The sequence below is a fragment of the Spea bombifrons genome, chromosome 8, assembly GCF_027358695.1.
Source record: "Spea bombifrons isolate aSpeBom1 chromosome 8, aSpeBom1.2.pri, whole genome shotgun sequence".
In the NCBI taxonomy this organism is placed as follows: Eukaryota; Metazoa; Chordata; class Amphibia; order Anura; family Pelobatidae; genus Spea; species Spea bombifrons.
Window position 1 is genome coordinate 46,447,681 of NC_071094.1, and position 17,483 is coordinate 46,465,163.

At 53.6% G+C, this 17,483-nt stretch overlaps 2 protein-coding genes across 3 annotated transcripts; one reads left to right on the forward strand and one right to left on the reverse strand.

Moving 5' to 3' along the window:
• Positions 1–1,197: 1,197 nt before the first annotated feature.
• NOP53 (NOP53 ribosome biogenesis factor) lies at positions 1,198–7,042 on the forward strand. Its single transcript, XM_053473928.1, has 13 exons — positions 1,198–1,417; positions 1,732–1,796; positions 1,895–1,976; positions 2,305–2,501; positions 2,746–2,816; positions 3,028–3,123; positions 3,215–3,319; positions 3,594–3,755; positions 4,313–4,488; positions 5,343–5,409; positions 5,599–5,675; positions 6,174–6,230; positions 6,439–7,042. The coding sequence occupies exons 1-13, from the start codon at positions 1,221–1,223 to the stop codon at positions 6,443–6,445; spliced, it is 1,359 nt and encodes a 452-aa protein (XP_053329903.1). The 5' UTR covers positions 1,198–1,220; the 3' UTR covers positions 6,446–7,042.
• A 2,607-nt stretch (positions 7,043–9,649) lies between these two features.
• Positions 9,650–16,449, reverse strand: LOC128503752 (gap junction delta-2 protein-like). 2 transcript variants are annotated; one of them, XM_053473931.1, is made up of 2 exons: positions 15,846–16,449; positions 9,650–10,531 (listed from the first exon to the last, which is right to left on the reverse strand). In XM_053473931.1, exons 1-2 carry the CDS (start codon positions 15,914–15,916, stop codon positions 9,700–9,702), a joined length of 903 nt encoding a protein of 300 aa, XP_053329906.1. In that variant the 5' UTR covers positions 15,917–16,449; the 3' UTR covers positions 9,650–9,699. The 2 variants fall into 2 exon arrangements, with proteins under 2 accessions (XP_053329906.1, XP_053329907.1); XM_053473932.1 differs by having other exon boundaries at positions 15,621–16,449.
• Positions 16,450–17,483: the final 1,034 nt, after the last annotated feature.

Here is a 17,483-nt window from a genome sequence, read left to right on the forward strand (position 1 = left end):
GCGTTCCCCAGCGCAGAGTGCAACGCGCATGTGCCGCAGGAATCCGCCGCCCAGGAACGCCTGTCACTGGCAACTCATGTTTTGTCATGTGATGCGCGTGATGTGATGCTGTGACACGCATGTCACTTAGGCTGGTGCACACCCATAGATGCAGATGGTCTCGAATTTACCGGGGTAGTCCCTAATGCACAGTTTGGTGCACAAAAGATACAAACATGGGGCGGAAAAAGTGGGATGGTACACGGGCTCCTATGACATCAGCATGACGGTACACGCGCTCCTATGATGTCAGCGTGGCTGTACACACGCTCCTATGATGTCAGCGTGACGGTACACACGCTCCTATGATGTCAGCGTGACATCGTTAGTCAAATTTGATTTCTTTACAGGGCTGCAAATAAAAAGTCATTTGAGCTTCTGGGACCTCGGAGGTCTCCTCTTCACATGCGGCCTCTCCCACCAGGCGAGGGAGCCAGGGCTTCACCCCAATTACGTGTTTTTTTTGGCCAAATAAATGTCGACCAAAGACGGCATCTTCTTTTGGGTAAATTCGGTGATAATGAAATATTTCAGATGTTACTGACCGGCTCCGATAGAGCTGCCCCCCCGCAGGGAATGGGGGGTATCACTGTGTAACTGCCCTCTACCTGCCCCCCCCCCGCAGGGAATGGGGGGTATCGCCGTGTAACTGCACTCTACCTGCCCCCCCGCAGGGAATGGGGGTATCGCTGTGTAACTGCACTCTACCTGCCCCCCTCAGCGACAGTGCAATGTATATGTGCCCCAGAAATGTACGCGCCATTTATTTATATAGCGCCAGCAGACGCCGTGTCGCTGTTATAAAACGGAGAGAGACAACAAACAGTAACATTAAAACTAACAACCTGAAAACCGGTACCGAGCGGGGAGCGGGCCCTGCTCCAGAGCTTACAATCTATTCAAAAATATGGCGGGCACCCCACTAATATGGGGCAAGGACCCAGGGGTCCTTAGATATTCGGGTGGGTGGTCAGTATGCAAGATATTGTTAATTCGAAAGAATCCTTTTTACATATTATTATAATAATAATAATAATAATAATAATAATAAATTACATTTATAGTGCAACTTCCGGGTTCCTGCCTGTAGTAAGATGGCCGCCGCCAGCGCCCATGGCTGGTTCACTTCCGGTCTGCACACGCTTATAGAGCGCTCGCGTCACATCCGCTCTCTCACCAAGATGGCGGCTCCCGGTGGCCGTAACGTGGGCCGGTCGGATTTTTTGGGGTTCACTCCAGGGGCGAAAGGCGGTCAAACGGGACAGCAGAAGCGGAAGCGGCTGAACCGGAACAAGAAGAAGACCTGGAAGCGGCACAGCGACGTCAGGGATGTGGAGGAGTTTCTCGACGATGTGCGGCTGCAGGAGAGAACGGCAGGGTAACTGCGACCAAGGGCCATGGGGGCAAAAGTGCAGGGGAACTGCGCCCGAGGCGGTATAAAGGACGGGGGGACTGCGCCCGAGGAAGGGGGGGGCCGAAACGGCGGGCTGTAGCTGCCCGGTAACTCTGGGATGGGGTGGGAAATCTTGCCCCAAGGGGTGGTAAGCGTTTTGTGACTGGGCGCTGGGTGGCGGTAGCGAGCAGTTTATTGAGCAGGGGTACGGCTTGGGGGTAATGGGTCTTTGTGGCTGGGTGGGTGGCTTATGTATAACAGCAGCTGCGGGGTTAATGGCCGACGTCTCTCGTCCGTAGGGGTCTGCTTGCGGAAAAGACGGACGACAGCTTGTTCTTTCTGGACACCGGAGAGCAGGAGAAAGGTGCGTTTACCTCACGCGTTCCGCAGGCTCGCTTTACGTCTCGCTGCCGTAGGTGGAAGTCGCTGGCGGGTCCGTAACCGTGGCGTTTTTCTTTCTAGATGTGGCCCCCCGGAAGAAGACGCGGCCTCTGCGTATAGATCTCATCCTCCAGCCGGACTCCAAGGTGCCGGCCCCCAAAGAGTGAGTATCGGCGGTAAGCGTCCTCCGGGGCCGGTCTATCGGGAGAAACCGGCCCTTTCTGCGTCGTATGTCTCTTACGTTTCCGTGTCCCGTGTGTTCTCCGGATGTATGTTACGTGTTCTGTAGCCGTGTGGCGTGTTGCGAGGCTCCTTGGGGGTCTTACAGTAAACGTATGATATATTCGTTATCTGGGGATCTGTGCAAAGCCTGTTCATGCCTCAGATTCATGGCTGTCGTTAGAAGTGTGTACTTGTAAGGTGCCTTGCGTGTGGTGTTGGCGTGTAGCGTGTTCAGTGAGGAAATCTCCATGTCTGTTCTTGTCCCGCAGCATCACGTCTCATCAGGTACCCAACGGGCGCAAACTGAAGCTGAAACACGAACGTGAAGCGAAGCTGGAGGCGAAAGGCATTCTCCCCAGACCAGAGAAGCTGCTGCGAGCCCAACTCCGAAACAAGAGGCCGAGATGTATAGAGGAGCCCAATAATAACCCAGCGAGGGCCTTCTATGACCTGTGGGGAGAGCAGAGTAAGACGCTCTAGTGTTTGGGTTATATTTAGGTGTTCTGGGGGCTCTCTGCTGTCACATTAAAGGAACGGGGTCACGATGTGACTATAATTTACCCCTCCCCATCACGACTCCATACAGCATGTCCGTGGTGCCTTCAGTCGTGGTCGCCGACTAATATGACTGTCCGCGGGACCCCCTTCCACGCTGACGCTAATGCTGCACAACGCGCCACGTTACAAAATCTGTCTGCTTCTCTCCCCAGATCCTCTGGATGCTCCTCTGGAAGGGAAAGACAGCTGGTATCTTCAGCAGACAAGGAAGAGCCGAGTGAAGGTGAGTCCCGCGTGGGCCGAGACGGGGGGGACTGCACTGGATCTGCGCATGCAGATTAACGTGCACAGTACCGGAATGAAGCGGCGAGGGAAAGGAAATGTCCGGGTGCCGTGGGGTTTATCGGGTGGGAAACCTCACCTGGATATTGGTGTCGGCTGTCGGTTTTTGGGCCTGATCCGCTAACTATTCCGCGTGTTTATTTTCTCTGCAGCGTCCCGACAGATTAAACGCCAAACCCTCGCAGCTCCCGGCCGTAGAGATCGCGAGCTCCGGTGCATCTTATAATCCTACGTTCGAGTCTCATCAGGTACTGGACCGGCTTCCGGACCTCTCTGCCCCCCCCCGCTGAGTAATCCTCTTCCTTCGCGTCTCACGCCCTCTCTCGCTTTTCGCTGCAGGCTCTGCTTCTCCAGGCTCACGAAGACGAAGTGAAGAGACTGAGAGAGGAGGAGAAAGTGGAGCGGCAGCTGAATCTGCCGACGGCCGCCGAAGCTGCCACCCAGGTGAGGACACGTTTACCGCTTCCTGCTGGCAGCCGTTCCTTGGCTGTAACTAAAGTCTACGTGCGGAATATTCGGGTCTCTTCGCCCCCGGAGCGCCTTGTTGTCGGAATGGTTTCCGCTCGCCTGCGGGGAGAGTCTTTTTTTGGCGCTCCTCTGTCTGATCTGCTTTGGCTCGGTGTATGTTGTATGTTACGTGTTATGTTATATGTTGTGTGTTGTGTGTTGTATGTGGAGGGAGGCAGAGGCTTGACCGCTGCAGTGTTTTTGGTGACAGGAGAGCCAGTTCCAGGAGCTCTGCGAGGGGCTGGTGGAGGAGTCGGAAGATGAGCAGGTCCAGGAGGAGCAGGCTGGCGCCGGGCTGGGCACGATGTCTCTGGCACAAAGAGAGAGGAAGACGGAGCGGCAGAGGAAGAAGGAGAAGGAGGCAAAGAGGCTGGTGAGACGCTCTCCGCTTCGTTTTATTTAAGCTGCCCGATGAAGATATCCATCCTTGCGCTGTGAGAATTTTCAGCAATGCATGCTGGGAATGTGATGCCAACACAGGGTACCCTGAGGCATTGGCACGCTGTCAGTCCTTGGGTTCTGAGGGCAAAATAATTAAACAAATTATCTGGTAACGACATCGCACCTGAACACCAAACCGAGTATCCCTGCAGCGCACCATGTGACCGGGAGAGTCTCTCGGGGTCTCCCTCGCTGTCCATTTTAGGGTTAAAGTATTAAAAGGAATTTACCCGTTATAGATTTTGTGTTTCGTGGAGCAGTCTTGTGATTCTATGGTTAATTGTAGAAATATTAGTTCCTCGGCCGGTTAGTATAACGTGAAGGGGTCGGCTGTGGCGCGCAGCAGTTTGTGGCGTCGCTGGGTTATATTGTAGAACCATTTTTTACGTAGCTGTAACGAAACATGAGCTGCGCAGGAGCGGACCCTGTGTGTCTGAAGTCTGCCCCGTTCCTGTCGCTCACGTATTTCTTGCCCTCTCTCCTTTCCAGAGAGCCAGGCTGGAGGCAGAGAAGTGTCTGCGGCTTCGCACGCAGGGGCTCTACCAGCTGCGCTCCATCCGCTCCGACCTCGCGCGCCGGCAGGCAGAACTGACGCGCAGGAAGAAGCTGCGGGAAGCCAAGCGGAAAGCTGCAGCGTTTAAGCCCAAAAGACTGGGCCGTCTCAAGTAAGTAGCGGCAAGAGGGTCAGACTGGAAAGCTTTGGGCAGAACTCGGCCGCCCGGTTAGACGGAGGGCAAATGCTGTGAGTGCAGCTGCGCCTGGTTCTGTGCCCCCTCGATCGTAACGTCTTTAACCCCTTCGCGGCAATCGCCCGGCCTGGCATTTCAAGCGGTTAAATGAGCTCAGTGATCGCTTTCTTTGCTTTCCGGAACCAATAGCAGTAAAGGATTCTAAGAGCGTCTCTCCCGACCCCCCTGCAGGCTGATCATGGGTACTGCAATGAGCAACAACGCCCTGTAAATATTAAATATAATAAAATATAGACTGCAGTGATGTCATCATGACATAATGGGACCAATAAAGTTATTGGCAAAGGAAGCCCTTTTTTGTCCCAAAGTACAAAAGTAACAAATAACGTAGAATGTAAGATGTCGATAAAACTTGCCAAAAACCCAGAACATTGGGAGTTTCTAAACATGAATTATTTAGCAGCTTTTCTAATTATGTAAATACCGTTATTCTGATCATATAATGAATCCAATTCTGTGGGTTCAGTAAGAGTTACAGCTAAACGGCCCGCTCACAAAGGGGTTAAACGGCCGTTATTCCGCCGTCCAGCAGATGTTTCCTTAGTGTACTTGGTGCTGCGCGGGGTTCTCTCTGCCCCATGACGATCTCCATCCTTGCGCTGTGAGAATTTGCAGCAATGCATGCTGGGAATGTGATGTATACACAGGGTACCCCTGGGGGGGTATTGGCTTGTGGCCGGACCCCTGGGGTCTGAGGGCAGAGAGCGGCTGCGTTGGGAATTGCCCCCGGATGATGCGCCGCGGGTTCTAATGCTGTGCTTTCCTCGCAGGTATCAGGAGGAAGCTGTGCAGGTGAAGCTGAGCGACGAGCTGCCGGGGACGCTGCGCAGGCTCAAGGTAAATAGTCTGCTTCTCTATCGCGTCTCTATCTGTGGGGTATCGGCCCCTGCAGCCCTCCGTGAGCAGTGTGATTATAGCTGTGCGTGATGGGAGTTGATTCACTGTGTTTTGTGGTATCTGGATCGGAGTGATGGGATTTGTTAGATCCTCCATGTTAATGACGTTGATTCCTTTATCTCCCGGCAGCCGGAGGGCAGCATCGCCAAAGACAGATTCAAGAGTTTCCAGAAGAGAAACCTCATCGAGCCGCGCGAGAGAGCAAAGTGAGTACGGGCCGGAGATTCGGGGGGCGCGGTGGGATGTTTTGGCTGGAGTGTGTACTTGAAACGTGTTTATGACGCAGGGCGGTATTTTTCTCGCTGCCGGTTGTCGGGGGGGGGGGGGGTTTGGCGCGGGGCGGTATTTTTCTCGCTGGCGGGGGTTTGGCGCGGGGCGGTATGTTTCTTGTTGGCGCGGGTCGGTATTTTTCTCGTCGAGTTGATGTGCTGTTTTGTTTTTCTCGTTGGTGGGGGTTTGGCGCGGGGCGGTATTTTTCTCGTTGGCGGGGGTTTGCCGCGGGGCGGTATTTTTCTCGTTGGCGGGGGTTTGCCGCGGGGCGGTATTTTTCTCGTTGGCGGGGGTTTGCCGCGGGGCGGTATTTTTCTCGCTGCCGGGGGTTTGGCGCAGGGCGGTATTTTTCTCGCTGCCGGTTGTCGGGTGGTTTGGCGCGGGTCGGTATTTCTCTCGCTGAGTTGACGCTCTGTTTTGTTTTTCTCGTTCAGGTTCAAGAGGCGGCTGAAGGTGAAATACGTGGAGAAACGGGCTTTCCGCGAAGTCACGTAAGTCTCGCGCTCGCTGCGTTAGCTCAGAAATGTTTGTTATATACCTCCAGCCGTTCTGATATACCCCCAGCGGGTCTGATAGTGGCCCCGGCCCCACGTTGGGCTCCCGTGGGGAGGAGGCTGTACGGCGGATCATACTTTGGGTCCTTCCTGTGATTGACGGATTGTTGTGTTTGGGTTTAACGGTCGTATGATCTCCCCCCAGGTTATAGCGGACGGGGTAACTGGACTTTATTGCCCCTTGTGGACTCGTGGCCTGTATGTTTGGAGCAGGATGATGGGACTGGTGGTCATGGCTTTCTCTCCCTCCTCGGGGCCGTTTCTGGACGTGGCCCTCGTGTTTCCCGCAGACCTAACGTTCGTGTTTCTGTATGCGATGCGATTCGCTGGAACTGTTTGCCCCTCTTAGCCAGTTTTTGTGTCCCCGTAATATCCTGCCGGTCTCCCGCCCTGACCGCTCGGCTGCCTCCTGCCCTGACCCACTTTCCAGGCCACAGACTCTGACCCCGGTGGTGGGGGGTGAAGATCTTGTCTATTGTTCCAGCTGTGGATACTCGGTGCTGCGCAGGGCTGTGCTGTTCCAGGAGTATATGGAGATGTCCACATCGAGCTTTAACTCCCCCGCTGCAGCCTGAACCACGCTAGTGGCCTTTAAAATAAATATATATATATAAAAAATGACCAGCGAGACGTGGCCCCTGTGGGAGTCGGGGCCGGTGGGGGAGGGGTGTTACCGGCCTCTCACCAGCCCCCCCCCTTTTGTGAAATGTTCTGCTCTCTGCATATTAAAAAAAAAAGCTGGTTTTTAATCTCGTGGTTTTCTGTGTTTTGTCTGCTTTTATGCTGTAAGTTTGTGGGGTGGCTCTCTCTGCGTTGCCCCCTGATACAGAGTCCCGGTTACTGTACCGTGGGCCCCCGGGGGGCTTTAGGAGAACTTGAGGTAGAAGCTGCAGCTTGTCTTCTGTGAAAAATTGATTTTACCCCCATTTGGTGGCAGGAAGTCGCTTTCTGCTCGCGGGGGGTAAATTATCACTGGGGCGGATTAAGGAGGCATGTCGGGGCATCTGCAGAATTCAACAAACCCCCCCCAACCATGGGCAGTGTTCCTTATATATCTGGTGAAGGGGGGGCAGCAGAGTCTGCGGGTTCATTTGTACTACGCCACTGCCTGTGTTGGTGCCGTCACTCATCGTATCAATATTTTGGATTAACCCCGCCGGTGCCCCGGTGCTGGGTCTTGCGATGCGCGGTTTGATGCCCCGGTTTGTGACTCGCTGGGATCAGCCACTGATCGCCGGGGGGGGGGGACGCGTTGACTGCCCGTGGGGTGGTTAGAGCCCGCGGGGGGCATCTCGTAAGGACATGCAGGGTGCTGCGGGGCGACGCGTGCAGAAGGGGTGGCAGCTGCTAATGTTGGAGGCAGTGCGGGTGCTTTGTTGCCGCAATCATTTAATTACCCTCCTCCTCCTCCTCTGTAAGGTAATACCGGTATTTGCCCCTCTGGCACCCCTGCTCATTCCCGGTGTCAGTCGGTGATTTCCGTGGCCTGTGCTGCTCTGTAGGGCCGTTTCACTCGTTTCCATGGTGACTGCCCCTGGGCTTATAGGGTGGGCTTTGCCTCCGTGTTCTGCGGTCAGGGCTCGATGCCCCTCTGATGAGCCGCACAGGGGTGGGTACCGCGTGTTACATGCGTGTGATGTACATGTCGTGGATTCCCCTCCCGCCATCTCTTTAGTTATACACAGGCATGTAAACGAGCGGCCCCTGAGACCCCGTGAAATATTAACCCTTTAATGGCTGGGCGTGAAGATTCTATGCAGTGATTTGCCAGATGTCACCCAAATGGCTGTAATACCCGTCGTCATGGAAACCTTGGCTTATTATTTAAAGAGGCACTCAACTGAGTCACCTGCATTCAAGCAGGGAGATCACCCATAACATACTGGGGGCAAAAACACCAACCAGGAGTCTGATATATGTAAAGGGTTACACGCGGCAGACGGGGTATTTCTTACATATAATTTTTTTATTAACCCTTTTAGCACCAGACCGCATCTTACATTTGATTCTGAGACATATAGGAGGCGCGGGGGCCGCTGAGACGGTATTCAGAGCACCGCGGAGCTGTATATGAGTGCAGAGTATCTGTCCTGAGTATCTAACGGCACAGGTGGGGGGGCGGGATTCACTAAGCACGGGTTTGATTGGCTGTTTAGAGCAGGATTTTCAGCGGTTATCAAGGTCGCGACCCCACTGCCTAGGCTGAGACAGAAGCTGCCAACTGCCCCGAGGATCCCATATGGAAACCTAGCTCGATTGAGTGGAACCCCGGAGGCCGACTGCACCTGCCCCAGGGGCTGCTCACCATAGGGAATACCCCCCCCCCAAGTCTGGGGTAATTGTCATTTATCCCAGTGTCCAAATGCCCCTGGACCATTGAGTAGCCCCCGGGGAACGGCCTCATTTGGTGAATTTGCTCAGTTGAGTCAGGGATACCGCAGGCCGCGGCCGGCTGATCCTTTAAGGGCTTTTTACTCCTATAACGTGAGTCGCGCATGCAGGGTCTTCAAATAAATAACAGCAACAAACGACAATACATTCAAAAAACGCAAAAACGGGTTTCCCGACACCCTTTAAAGCTGGAGTGCAGAAAGTTACCCCCCCGCCCCCCCATAACAGATTCTGCCCCAGGGAGCCCAGTACCCAGCCAATGGGCCATTAGCAGCTTCAGTGCCCTGGGGTTTGCAGCACGATCCTCCCTGGCGCTTAAATGGTTAAAGATGAGAAAGGGTGGTGGGGGGTTTATAACCTCCTCCGTCCCTAATGTATTTTTACCCCTTTGGCACCCAAAGAGTTAATACCCCTCTGGCCTGCCTGCCTGCCCCCCCTCGCTTTGTTATTTTTCAGGTTCTGGGGAGGGGAGGGGAGTGGAGGAGGGGGGGCGGATGAGAGGTATTTAACAGTCATGTGGGGGGCATTTAACGCCCCCTGTAGTTACCCCTATGATCTGCATATAATTAGCTCACCAAGGTGGATTATGGCTTTTCGGGTCTCGGTGCGAATCCCCCGAACCTCTCGGATAAGAAACCCACCAATCACACGCGTTCAGTTCGTTAAATGACATCATCAAGGACCCCGGAGACGGGGAGGAAAAAATAAGTAAAGGAAAGCGTCCCCCTCTCTCAGTGCGGACGAGTCGCGTTATACAGCGGTACCGAGTTTCCTTTCAGACAAGCGAATAACACCACGTCGTTTCATGCTCATGCTTCCAGGGGGCCACGCAACCCGCGAAGACCCCCGAACCGGCCGCATCGAGCCGGCAGCTTCCAACATCATTCGTGAGACTCTCCGGCGATTGGAAGACCGTAGCCGTAAAGGTCCGTACGCAAAGCGTCCTGTTTGCTCCCGCCCGGGGAGGAAAAAGTCCTTGCCGCCTTAATAACCGGACCCCCCGGCCCGGCGCGCGTCACACGTAAGCCGACTCGCTGGACTGCGTCCTCCCCAGCGTCGGCACTTGGGCCAGCGTGGACGGCTCTTTTTTGCGCACCTCGGAGACGGACTTCCTCCGCGCCTGGACCCCCCTCATGGCCGTCTTGATTTTCCTCCAGCCCAGGTGGTTGAGTTCGGCCAGGTTGAGGAGGACGCAGATGCCGCTCACCGCGAACATGAACACCAGGAAGACGGTTTTCTCGGTGGGCCGCGACACGTAGCACTCGACCTCCTTGACGCAGGGGTAGCGGTCGCACTCGAAGATGGGGGGCACGCTGAATCCGTAGAGGAAGTACTGGCCGGCCAGGAAGCCGATCTCCAGAGCGTTGCGGAAGAACACCTGGATGATGTAGAAGCGCGAGATCCCCTCCTGGCGCTTCACCTTGGCACTTTTGAGGGTCTTCTTGGGGGTACTGGGGATCTCCTTGACCTCCAGGCAGTCCGGCTCGTCCTTGGACGAGAGGTCCGGGTTCTGCATGAGGATCCCGTTGATGTTCTTCATCCTGCGGTGGTCCCGGGGCAGCTCCTTGTCCAGCAGCGGGTAGAGGAAGGAGTAGCGGCGGTCGCGCTGCTTGGCCGACTGGTGGACGGAGTAGGTGATGAAGCAGAGGCTGGGGGTGCAGACCAGGATGATCTGGAAGACCCAGTAGCGGATGTGGGAGATGGGGAACGCGCGGTCGTAGCACGCCTGGTTGCAGCCGGGCTGGAGCGTGTTGCACATGAACATGGTCTGCTCGTCCTCGTACACCGTCTCCCCCACGATGGCCACGATCAGGATCCTGAAGATCACCACCACGGTCAGCAGGATCCTGCAAGGAAACGACACGGCGTGAGAGACGGTCGGGGGAGGGGGGCGGTCAGCGCTCGTCGTCCGCGGAACCCCCATTAAAAGCCTACGGCGGCGGCTGTAACGGGACATGCGCGGCGAACGGCGGGGCTCGCAAACGATTACTTTGTTACCGGGTCGGGTTTTAGCGCTGATGGGGCGCGTCGGGTTTGTGTTACTGCCCCCCCGTTACCAGTGTTACTGCCCCCCGTTACTAGTGTTACTGCCCCCCCGTTACCAGTGTTACTGCCCCCCGTTACCAGTTTGTGTTACTGCCCCCCGTTACCAGTGTTACTGCCCCCCGTTACCAGTTTGTGTTACTGCCCCCCGTTACCAGTGTTACTGCCCCCCGTTACCAGTTTGTGTTACTGCCCCCCATTATCAGTGTTACTGCCCCCCGTTACCAGTGTTACTGCCCCCAGTTATCAGTTTGTGTTACTGCCCCCCGTTACCAGTTTGTGTTACTGCCCCCCGTTACCAGTGTTACTGCCCCCCGTTATTAGTGTTACTGCCCCCCGCCGAGTTAATTCAGCATCCGGTTCCTGGGGGGGGGGCATCGACTCAAGGGCTGCTGGGAAATTGACAGAAATTGATAGAAATGTACTGAATCTCCCCGAACCCCCCCACCGCGTACCGAGATACACAGCGACGTCTCGGGGGTTATTCCCGTTATTTGCCCCGCTCCCCCCAATAATAATGAGACCCCCGTCATACCGATCACGCTCCCCCCCCGCGGGTATCACCCGTTCCGAGCCCTTCCTGTAACTTGTTTATCCGCTGGCCCTAAAATTGGGCTATTCCTGGCCCTTAGGGGCCGCAGTCACTTTTTAACTGACGTATCAGTGGGAGGGGGCACCGCCCCGCGTCCCCCATATATTATTTTGGGGCTTCACTTCTATTGAATACATCCAGTATATGGACCCCAAATATTAACATATTTAAGCATAGTTGCCAACTGTCCCGAATAGCTGCCCACATTGTGCCCCAAAAGCCCAAGAGAACTGAGCTTAAGTTTGGCCCCTGATAATGTGGCCCCCTATTGCCGCCAAGACACTCGGTCCTCGAAGGGTTAATGCGAGGAGCCGCATATTTCCAGATGATTCCCTGAGAGCCGTCGTCACCCCATCAGGTGCCAGAGAGGGCGAGAGAACCGACACCCAGCAGAAGAGGCGCCGGCCGCCTTCACGTGATAATGAGCCGATTCTATACATAGAGCGCGAGGGACACGGGGGGGGCGCAGACAGGGGGGCCGGTCACTGATTTATCTATACATTATACAGGGGGCCGGTCACTGATTTATCTATACATTATACAGGAGGACAGTCACTGATTTATCTATACATTATACAGGGGCCGGCTCGCTGATTTATCTATACATTATACAGGGGGCCGGTCACTGATTTATCTATACATTATACAGGGGGCCGGTCACTGATTTATCTATACATTATACAGGGGGCCGGTCACTGATTTATCTATACATTATACAGGGGGCCGGTCACTGATTTATCTATACATTATACAGGGGCCGGTCACTGATTTATCTATACATTATACAGGGGGCCGGTCACTGATTTATCTATACATTATACAGGGGCCGGTCACTGATTTATCTATACATTATACAGGGGGCCGGTCACTGATTTATCTATACATTATACAGGGGCCGGTCACTGATTTATCTATACATTATACAGGGGCCGGTCACTGATTTATCTATACATTATACAGGGGCCGGTCACTGATTTGTCTATACATTATACAGGGGCCGGTCGCTGGTTTATCTATACATTATACAGGGGGCCGGTCACTGATTTATCTATACATTATACAGGGGGGCCGGTCGCTGATTTATCTATACATTATACAGGGGGCCGGTCACTGATTTATCTATACATTATACAGGGACCGGTCACTGATTTATCTATACATTATACAGGGGGCCGGTCACTGATTTATCTATACATTATACAGGGACCGGTCACTGATTTATCTATACATTATACAGGGACCGGTCACTGATTTATCTATACATTATACAGGGGCCGGTCACTGATTTATCTATACATTATACAGGGGGCCGGTCACTGATTTATCTATACATTATACAGGGACCGGTCACTGATTTATCTATACATTATACAGGGGGCCGGTCACTGATTTATCTATACATCATACAGGGGCCGGTCACTGATTTATCTATACATTATACAGGGGCCGGTCACTGATTTATCTATACATTATACAGGGACCGGTCACTGATTTATCTATACATTATACAGGGACCGGTCACTGATTTATCTATACATTATACAGGGGCCGGTCACTGATTTATCTATACATTAAACAGGGGGCCGGTCACTGATTTATCTATACATTAAACAGGGGGCCGGTCACTGATTTATCTATACATTAAACAGGGGGCCGGCTCACTGATTTATCTATACATTATACAGGGGGCCGGGTCACTGATTTATCTATACATTATACAGGGGGCCGGGTCACTGATTTATCTATACATTATACAGGGGCCGGTCACTGATTTATCTATACATTATACAGGGGGCCGGTCACTGATTTATCTATACATTATACAGGGGCCGGGTCACTGATTAATCTATACATTATACAGGGGGCCGGGTCACTGATTTATCTATACATTATACAGGGGGGCGGTCACTGATTTATCTATACATTATACAGGGGGCCGGGTCACTGATTTATCTATACATTATACAGGGGGCCGGTCACTGATTTATCTATACATTATACAGGGGGGCCGGTCGCTGATTTATCTATACATTATACAGGGGGCCGGTCACTGATTTATCTATACATTATACAGGGACCGGTCACTGATTTATCTATACATTATACAGGGGGCCGGTCACTGATTTATCTATACATTATACAGGGACCGGTCACTGATTTATCTATACATTATACAGGGACCGGTCACTGATTTATCTATACATTATACAGGGGCCGGTCACTGATTTATCTATACATTATACAGGGGGCCGGTCACTGATTTATCTATACATTATACAGGGACCGGTCACTGATTTATCTATACATTATACAGGGGGCCGGTCACTGATTTATCTATACATTATACAGGGACCGGTCACTGATTTATCTATACATTATACAGGGACCGGTCACTGATTTATCTATACATTATACAGGGGCCGGTCACTGATTTATCTATACATTAAACAGGGGGCCGGTCACTGATTTATCTATACATTATACAGGGGGCCGGCTCACTGATTTATCTATACATTATACAGGGGGCCGGGTCACTGATTTATCTATACATTATACAGGGGGCCGGGTCACTGATTTATCTATACATTATACAGGGGCCGGTCACTGATTTATCTATACATTATACAGGGGGCCGGTCACTGATTTATCTATACATTATACAGGGGCCGGGTCACTGATTAATCTATACATTATACAGGGGGCCGGGTCACTGATTTATCTATACATTATACAGGGGGGCGGTCACTGATTTATCTATACATTATACAGGGGGCCGGGTCACTGATTTATCTATACATTATACAGGGGGCCGGTCACTGATTTATCTATACATTATACAGGGGGCCGGTCACTGATTTATCTATACATTATACAGGGGGCCGGGTCACTGATTTATCTATACATTATACAGGGGGCCGGCTCACTGATTTATCTATACATTATACAGGGGGCCGGTCACTGATTTATCTATACATTATACAGGGGGCCGGGTCACTGATTTATCTATACATTATACAGGGGGCCGGTCACTGATTTATCTATACATTATACAGGGGGCTGGCTGTATATACAGGTTTCAATCATGTGACACTCTGTAATTAGCAGACAGTCGGCAGCTATGTATAAAATGCTTGTACGGCGACACGGCGAGAAAACGAACAAATTGCCAGATAATCACCCAAAATGCTTGCGGCCCTCGCGGACACGGCGGGACTGTCAGAGGGAGTGGGGACAGAATTAGTGCGATGAACGATACTGGGGCGTCTCGGGCTGATGCCGCGGTCGGCTCGTTGTAATAGGATTAGAGACGTTTATCCGGGAAATGGACGGAGCCGCGAGGAGATGGGGGGGGGAGCGACATTAGCGTGTCATTTGAAAAAGAGACCTCTGAGGTCCTGAAGGCTTATGTGACAATAAAGATAAATTAATGATCAATAATCTCCGAATAATGAGATGGACGGCGATGTCGGCTCCGTTATCTAAAGCGTTTAGCGAATAACCCCCCAACCCGTCCATCAGCCACACCAGCAGGGGGCGTAAGAGCAGAATAGGAGCTGCTGGGGGGACGCGGAGCTGACGGGGTTAAAACACACAAAGAAGGAAACAAATCGGTGTCGTTTTTGCCAATAATCATGAGATTGATGCAGATCTGTTCGCGTGACACGGCGGCGTGTGCTTAGCGTGATCTCACACACCGAAAAAACACGCACTAATAAACCCCACAAGCAGATACAGCCGGACACGCGTGTAAAAACAGCAAACATGAGAATCATGCAAACAGTTCAATACATGTATCAGCGGGGGGCATTTATTAGATACTGCGATGACGGGGGGGATCAGGGAAGGGGGGTGTTTATCAAACACTGCAATGGCAGAGGGGGCATTTATCAGACACTGGGGGTGGGGGGCAGGGAAGGGGGGTATTTGTCAAACACTGCAATGGCAAGGGGAGCATTTATCAGACACTGCAATGGCTGGGGGGGTATCTATCAGACACTGCAATGGCGGGGGGGTATCTATCAGACTCTGCAATGGCTGGGGGGTATCTATCAGACACTGCGATGGCTGGGGGGGTATCTATCAGACACTGGGGGTGGGGGATACTGTCTGTCCGTCCGTCCGTCCGTCTGTCCGCCTCCCCATACTGATAGCAATGGAAACATCTTAATGGTTCATTTTTAACCCCCCACCCACCCAATACCCCCCCACACACACACTGGTGCATTAACATACAACAACCCCCACCCTCCCCCGGGGACGTCCCCACCCAGCAATTGCCCCAGTCACCCCTGAAGACCTACCTATCTTCTCCCCTCCTGTGGGAAAATCTGAAATGGCTCTGTATGAGTTGGAGCATTGTGGCCCCCCTGTCATGTGAGGGACGGGGCCCCTTCCGCTGTATGTCTTAGAGGTAGCGTGTCTGGTAGCATGCATGGCAGTGTGTCCTAGGGGTATCTGCCTCCATGCGTGGATTCCGGAGGCTCACAGCCCTCCCCTCTGTCACCAGCCGCTCTCCACCCTCTTACCTCCCTATCATGGTGGAGTGCTGCTGAACGGCAGCCTCCAGCAGGCGCTCCAGGATGGTCCACTCGCCCATCACGTCCACCTCTTCCCCTGCCGTGCTCAGCTGGGACACCGGAGAGCCTGCTCCCCCCTCACCGACCACCTCTCCCTCCCCAGCACCGCTCTCCTCCTCCTCCTGCAGCTACCGGGGGCTCCTTAGCGACATCCTCGCCGGGGGGCGCAGGGATAACGGCAAACCCACCTCTCCCCCATCAGCTCTGCTGCCCTCAGCTTACCCCAAACCTTTCACGGGGCTTTCCTCTGCCTAAAAGCTATCTGCCCTGCCTGGGGTAATTCTACTAAAAAAATAGACAGTAAAAATAAATAAAAGCCCCTAATGCCGTAATTCCCGGGACTCCTCCCTTAGAAGGCAGTGGCCATGTCTGTTATCTGCCCCGGTAGACCCTGCCGCCCCTGCCTGGGTATCTGATCCTGTCGCTGTCCAGTGCTGAAGCAGCTGCCGGTGCAGAATGAGGGCTCTGGGGGCAGTTATCTCTCCCCACCTTCCATGTCACCTCTCTCTGCCTGTCACCCCTTTGTTCCCCACCTGCCGCCTCTCCTCCTCTCTCTCTCTCATTGCATCCCTGTGTCTCTCCCTCTACCTTTCCTTCCCTCCCCCTCTCCTCCCTCTCTCTGTGTGTCTTTGTCTCTTCCTCACTTCTTCATCTTGCTCCCTCCTCCTCCTCCCAGCCTCTCTCTCTCTCCCCCCGCCTCGCTTTGTGCGCTCTCTCTTTCTCCGCCGCTTTCTCCGTCGCACTCTCTCCTTTCTGGGTAGCCGGCTCTCTGCCACGCGCCGCTCTCTCGTTTAATCCGGATAAATGACTCTCTCTCTATTGGATGGGAGGAGATTTTCTGCCATGTTATAAGCTGATTTTTCCCCCACCCTTCCTGCCCCGCGAGGTGGACGGACGGCTCGTGTATAGGAATGTGTGGGACGTGGGTATTATAACTGCCCCCTGGGAGGCTGCCCCGTCTCTCTTGTCATCTGTCTTTCAAGCCCATTCTCTCCCCCTTTCCCCGGCTCCTCTCCCCCTCGTCAGCTCCTCTCCCCATCACCCTTCCACGTCAACATGGCCGTCACGTGTCCCGAAAATAATACACATCGGAGAACGCGCCACGTGGACGGCTATTCCCCAAATCCACGGCACGAGCTGCACCCGACCAGCACGATTGGTAACTCCAAAGTTGGGTGTCACAGACACCGGAGTCCACGCCGTGGGATGGCGTTACTGATTATGAGTCCACGGCGTGGGATGATGTTACCGATTACCGGCGGGAAGGAGGGCTGTCGGTGTTCCGGGCGCTAGGATGGCTGTCGGCGTTCCGGGCGCTAGGATGGCTGTCGGCGTTCCATCATGTTAGAGGGCTGTCGGCGTTCCGCCGGGCATGAGGGCTGTCGGCATTCCGTCGGGGAGGAGGGCTGTCGGTGTTCCGTCGGCTATGAGGGCTGTCGGTGTTCCGCCGGGCAATAGGGCTGTCGGCATTGCGTCAGGGAGGAGGGCTGTCGGCGTTCCTTCGGCTAGGAGTGTTGTCGGTGTTCCGCCGGGCAATAGGGCTGTCGGCATTCCGCCGGGCAAGAGGGCTGTCTGCATTCCGTCGGC

What these genes read in the sequence shown, in the direction of transcription:
- NOP53 (XM_053473928.1), top strand. Translation starts at nt 1,221, where the DNA reads ATGGCGGCTCCCGGTGGCCGTAACGTGGGCCGGTCGGATTTTTTGGGG. An exon ending in CCGCCGAAGCTGCCACCCAG is followed by an intron (nt 3,320 to 3,593) that starts GTGAGGACACGT and finishes TTTTGGTGACAG; the next exon opens with GAGAGCCAGTTCCAGGAGCT. An exon ending in AAAAGACTGGGCCGTCTCAA is followed by an intron (nt 4,489 to 5,342) that starts GTAAGTAGCGGC and finishes CTTTCCTCGCAG; the next exon opens with GTATCAGGAGGAAGCTGTGC.
- LOC128503752 (XM_053473931.1), bottom strand. Translation starts at nt 15,916, where the DNA reads ATGGGCGAGTGGACCATCCTGGAGCGCCTGCTGGAGGCTGCCGTTCAG. An exon ending in CACTCCACCATGATAGGGAG is followed by an intron (nt 10,532 to 15,845) that starts GTAAGAGGGTGG and finishes GTTTCCTTGCAG; the next exon opens with GATCCTGCTGACCGTGGTGG.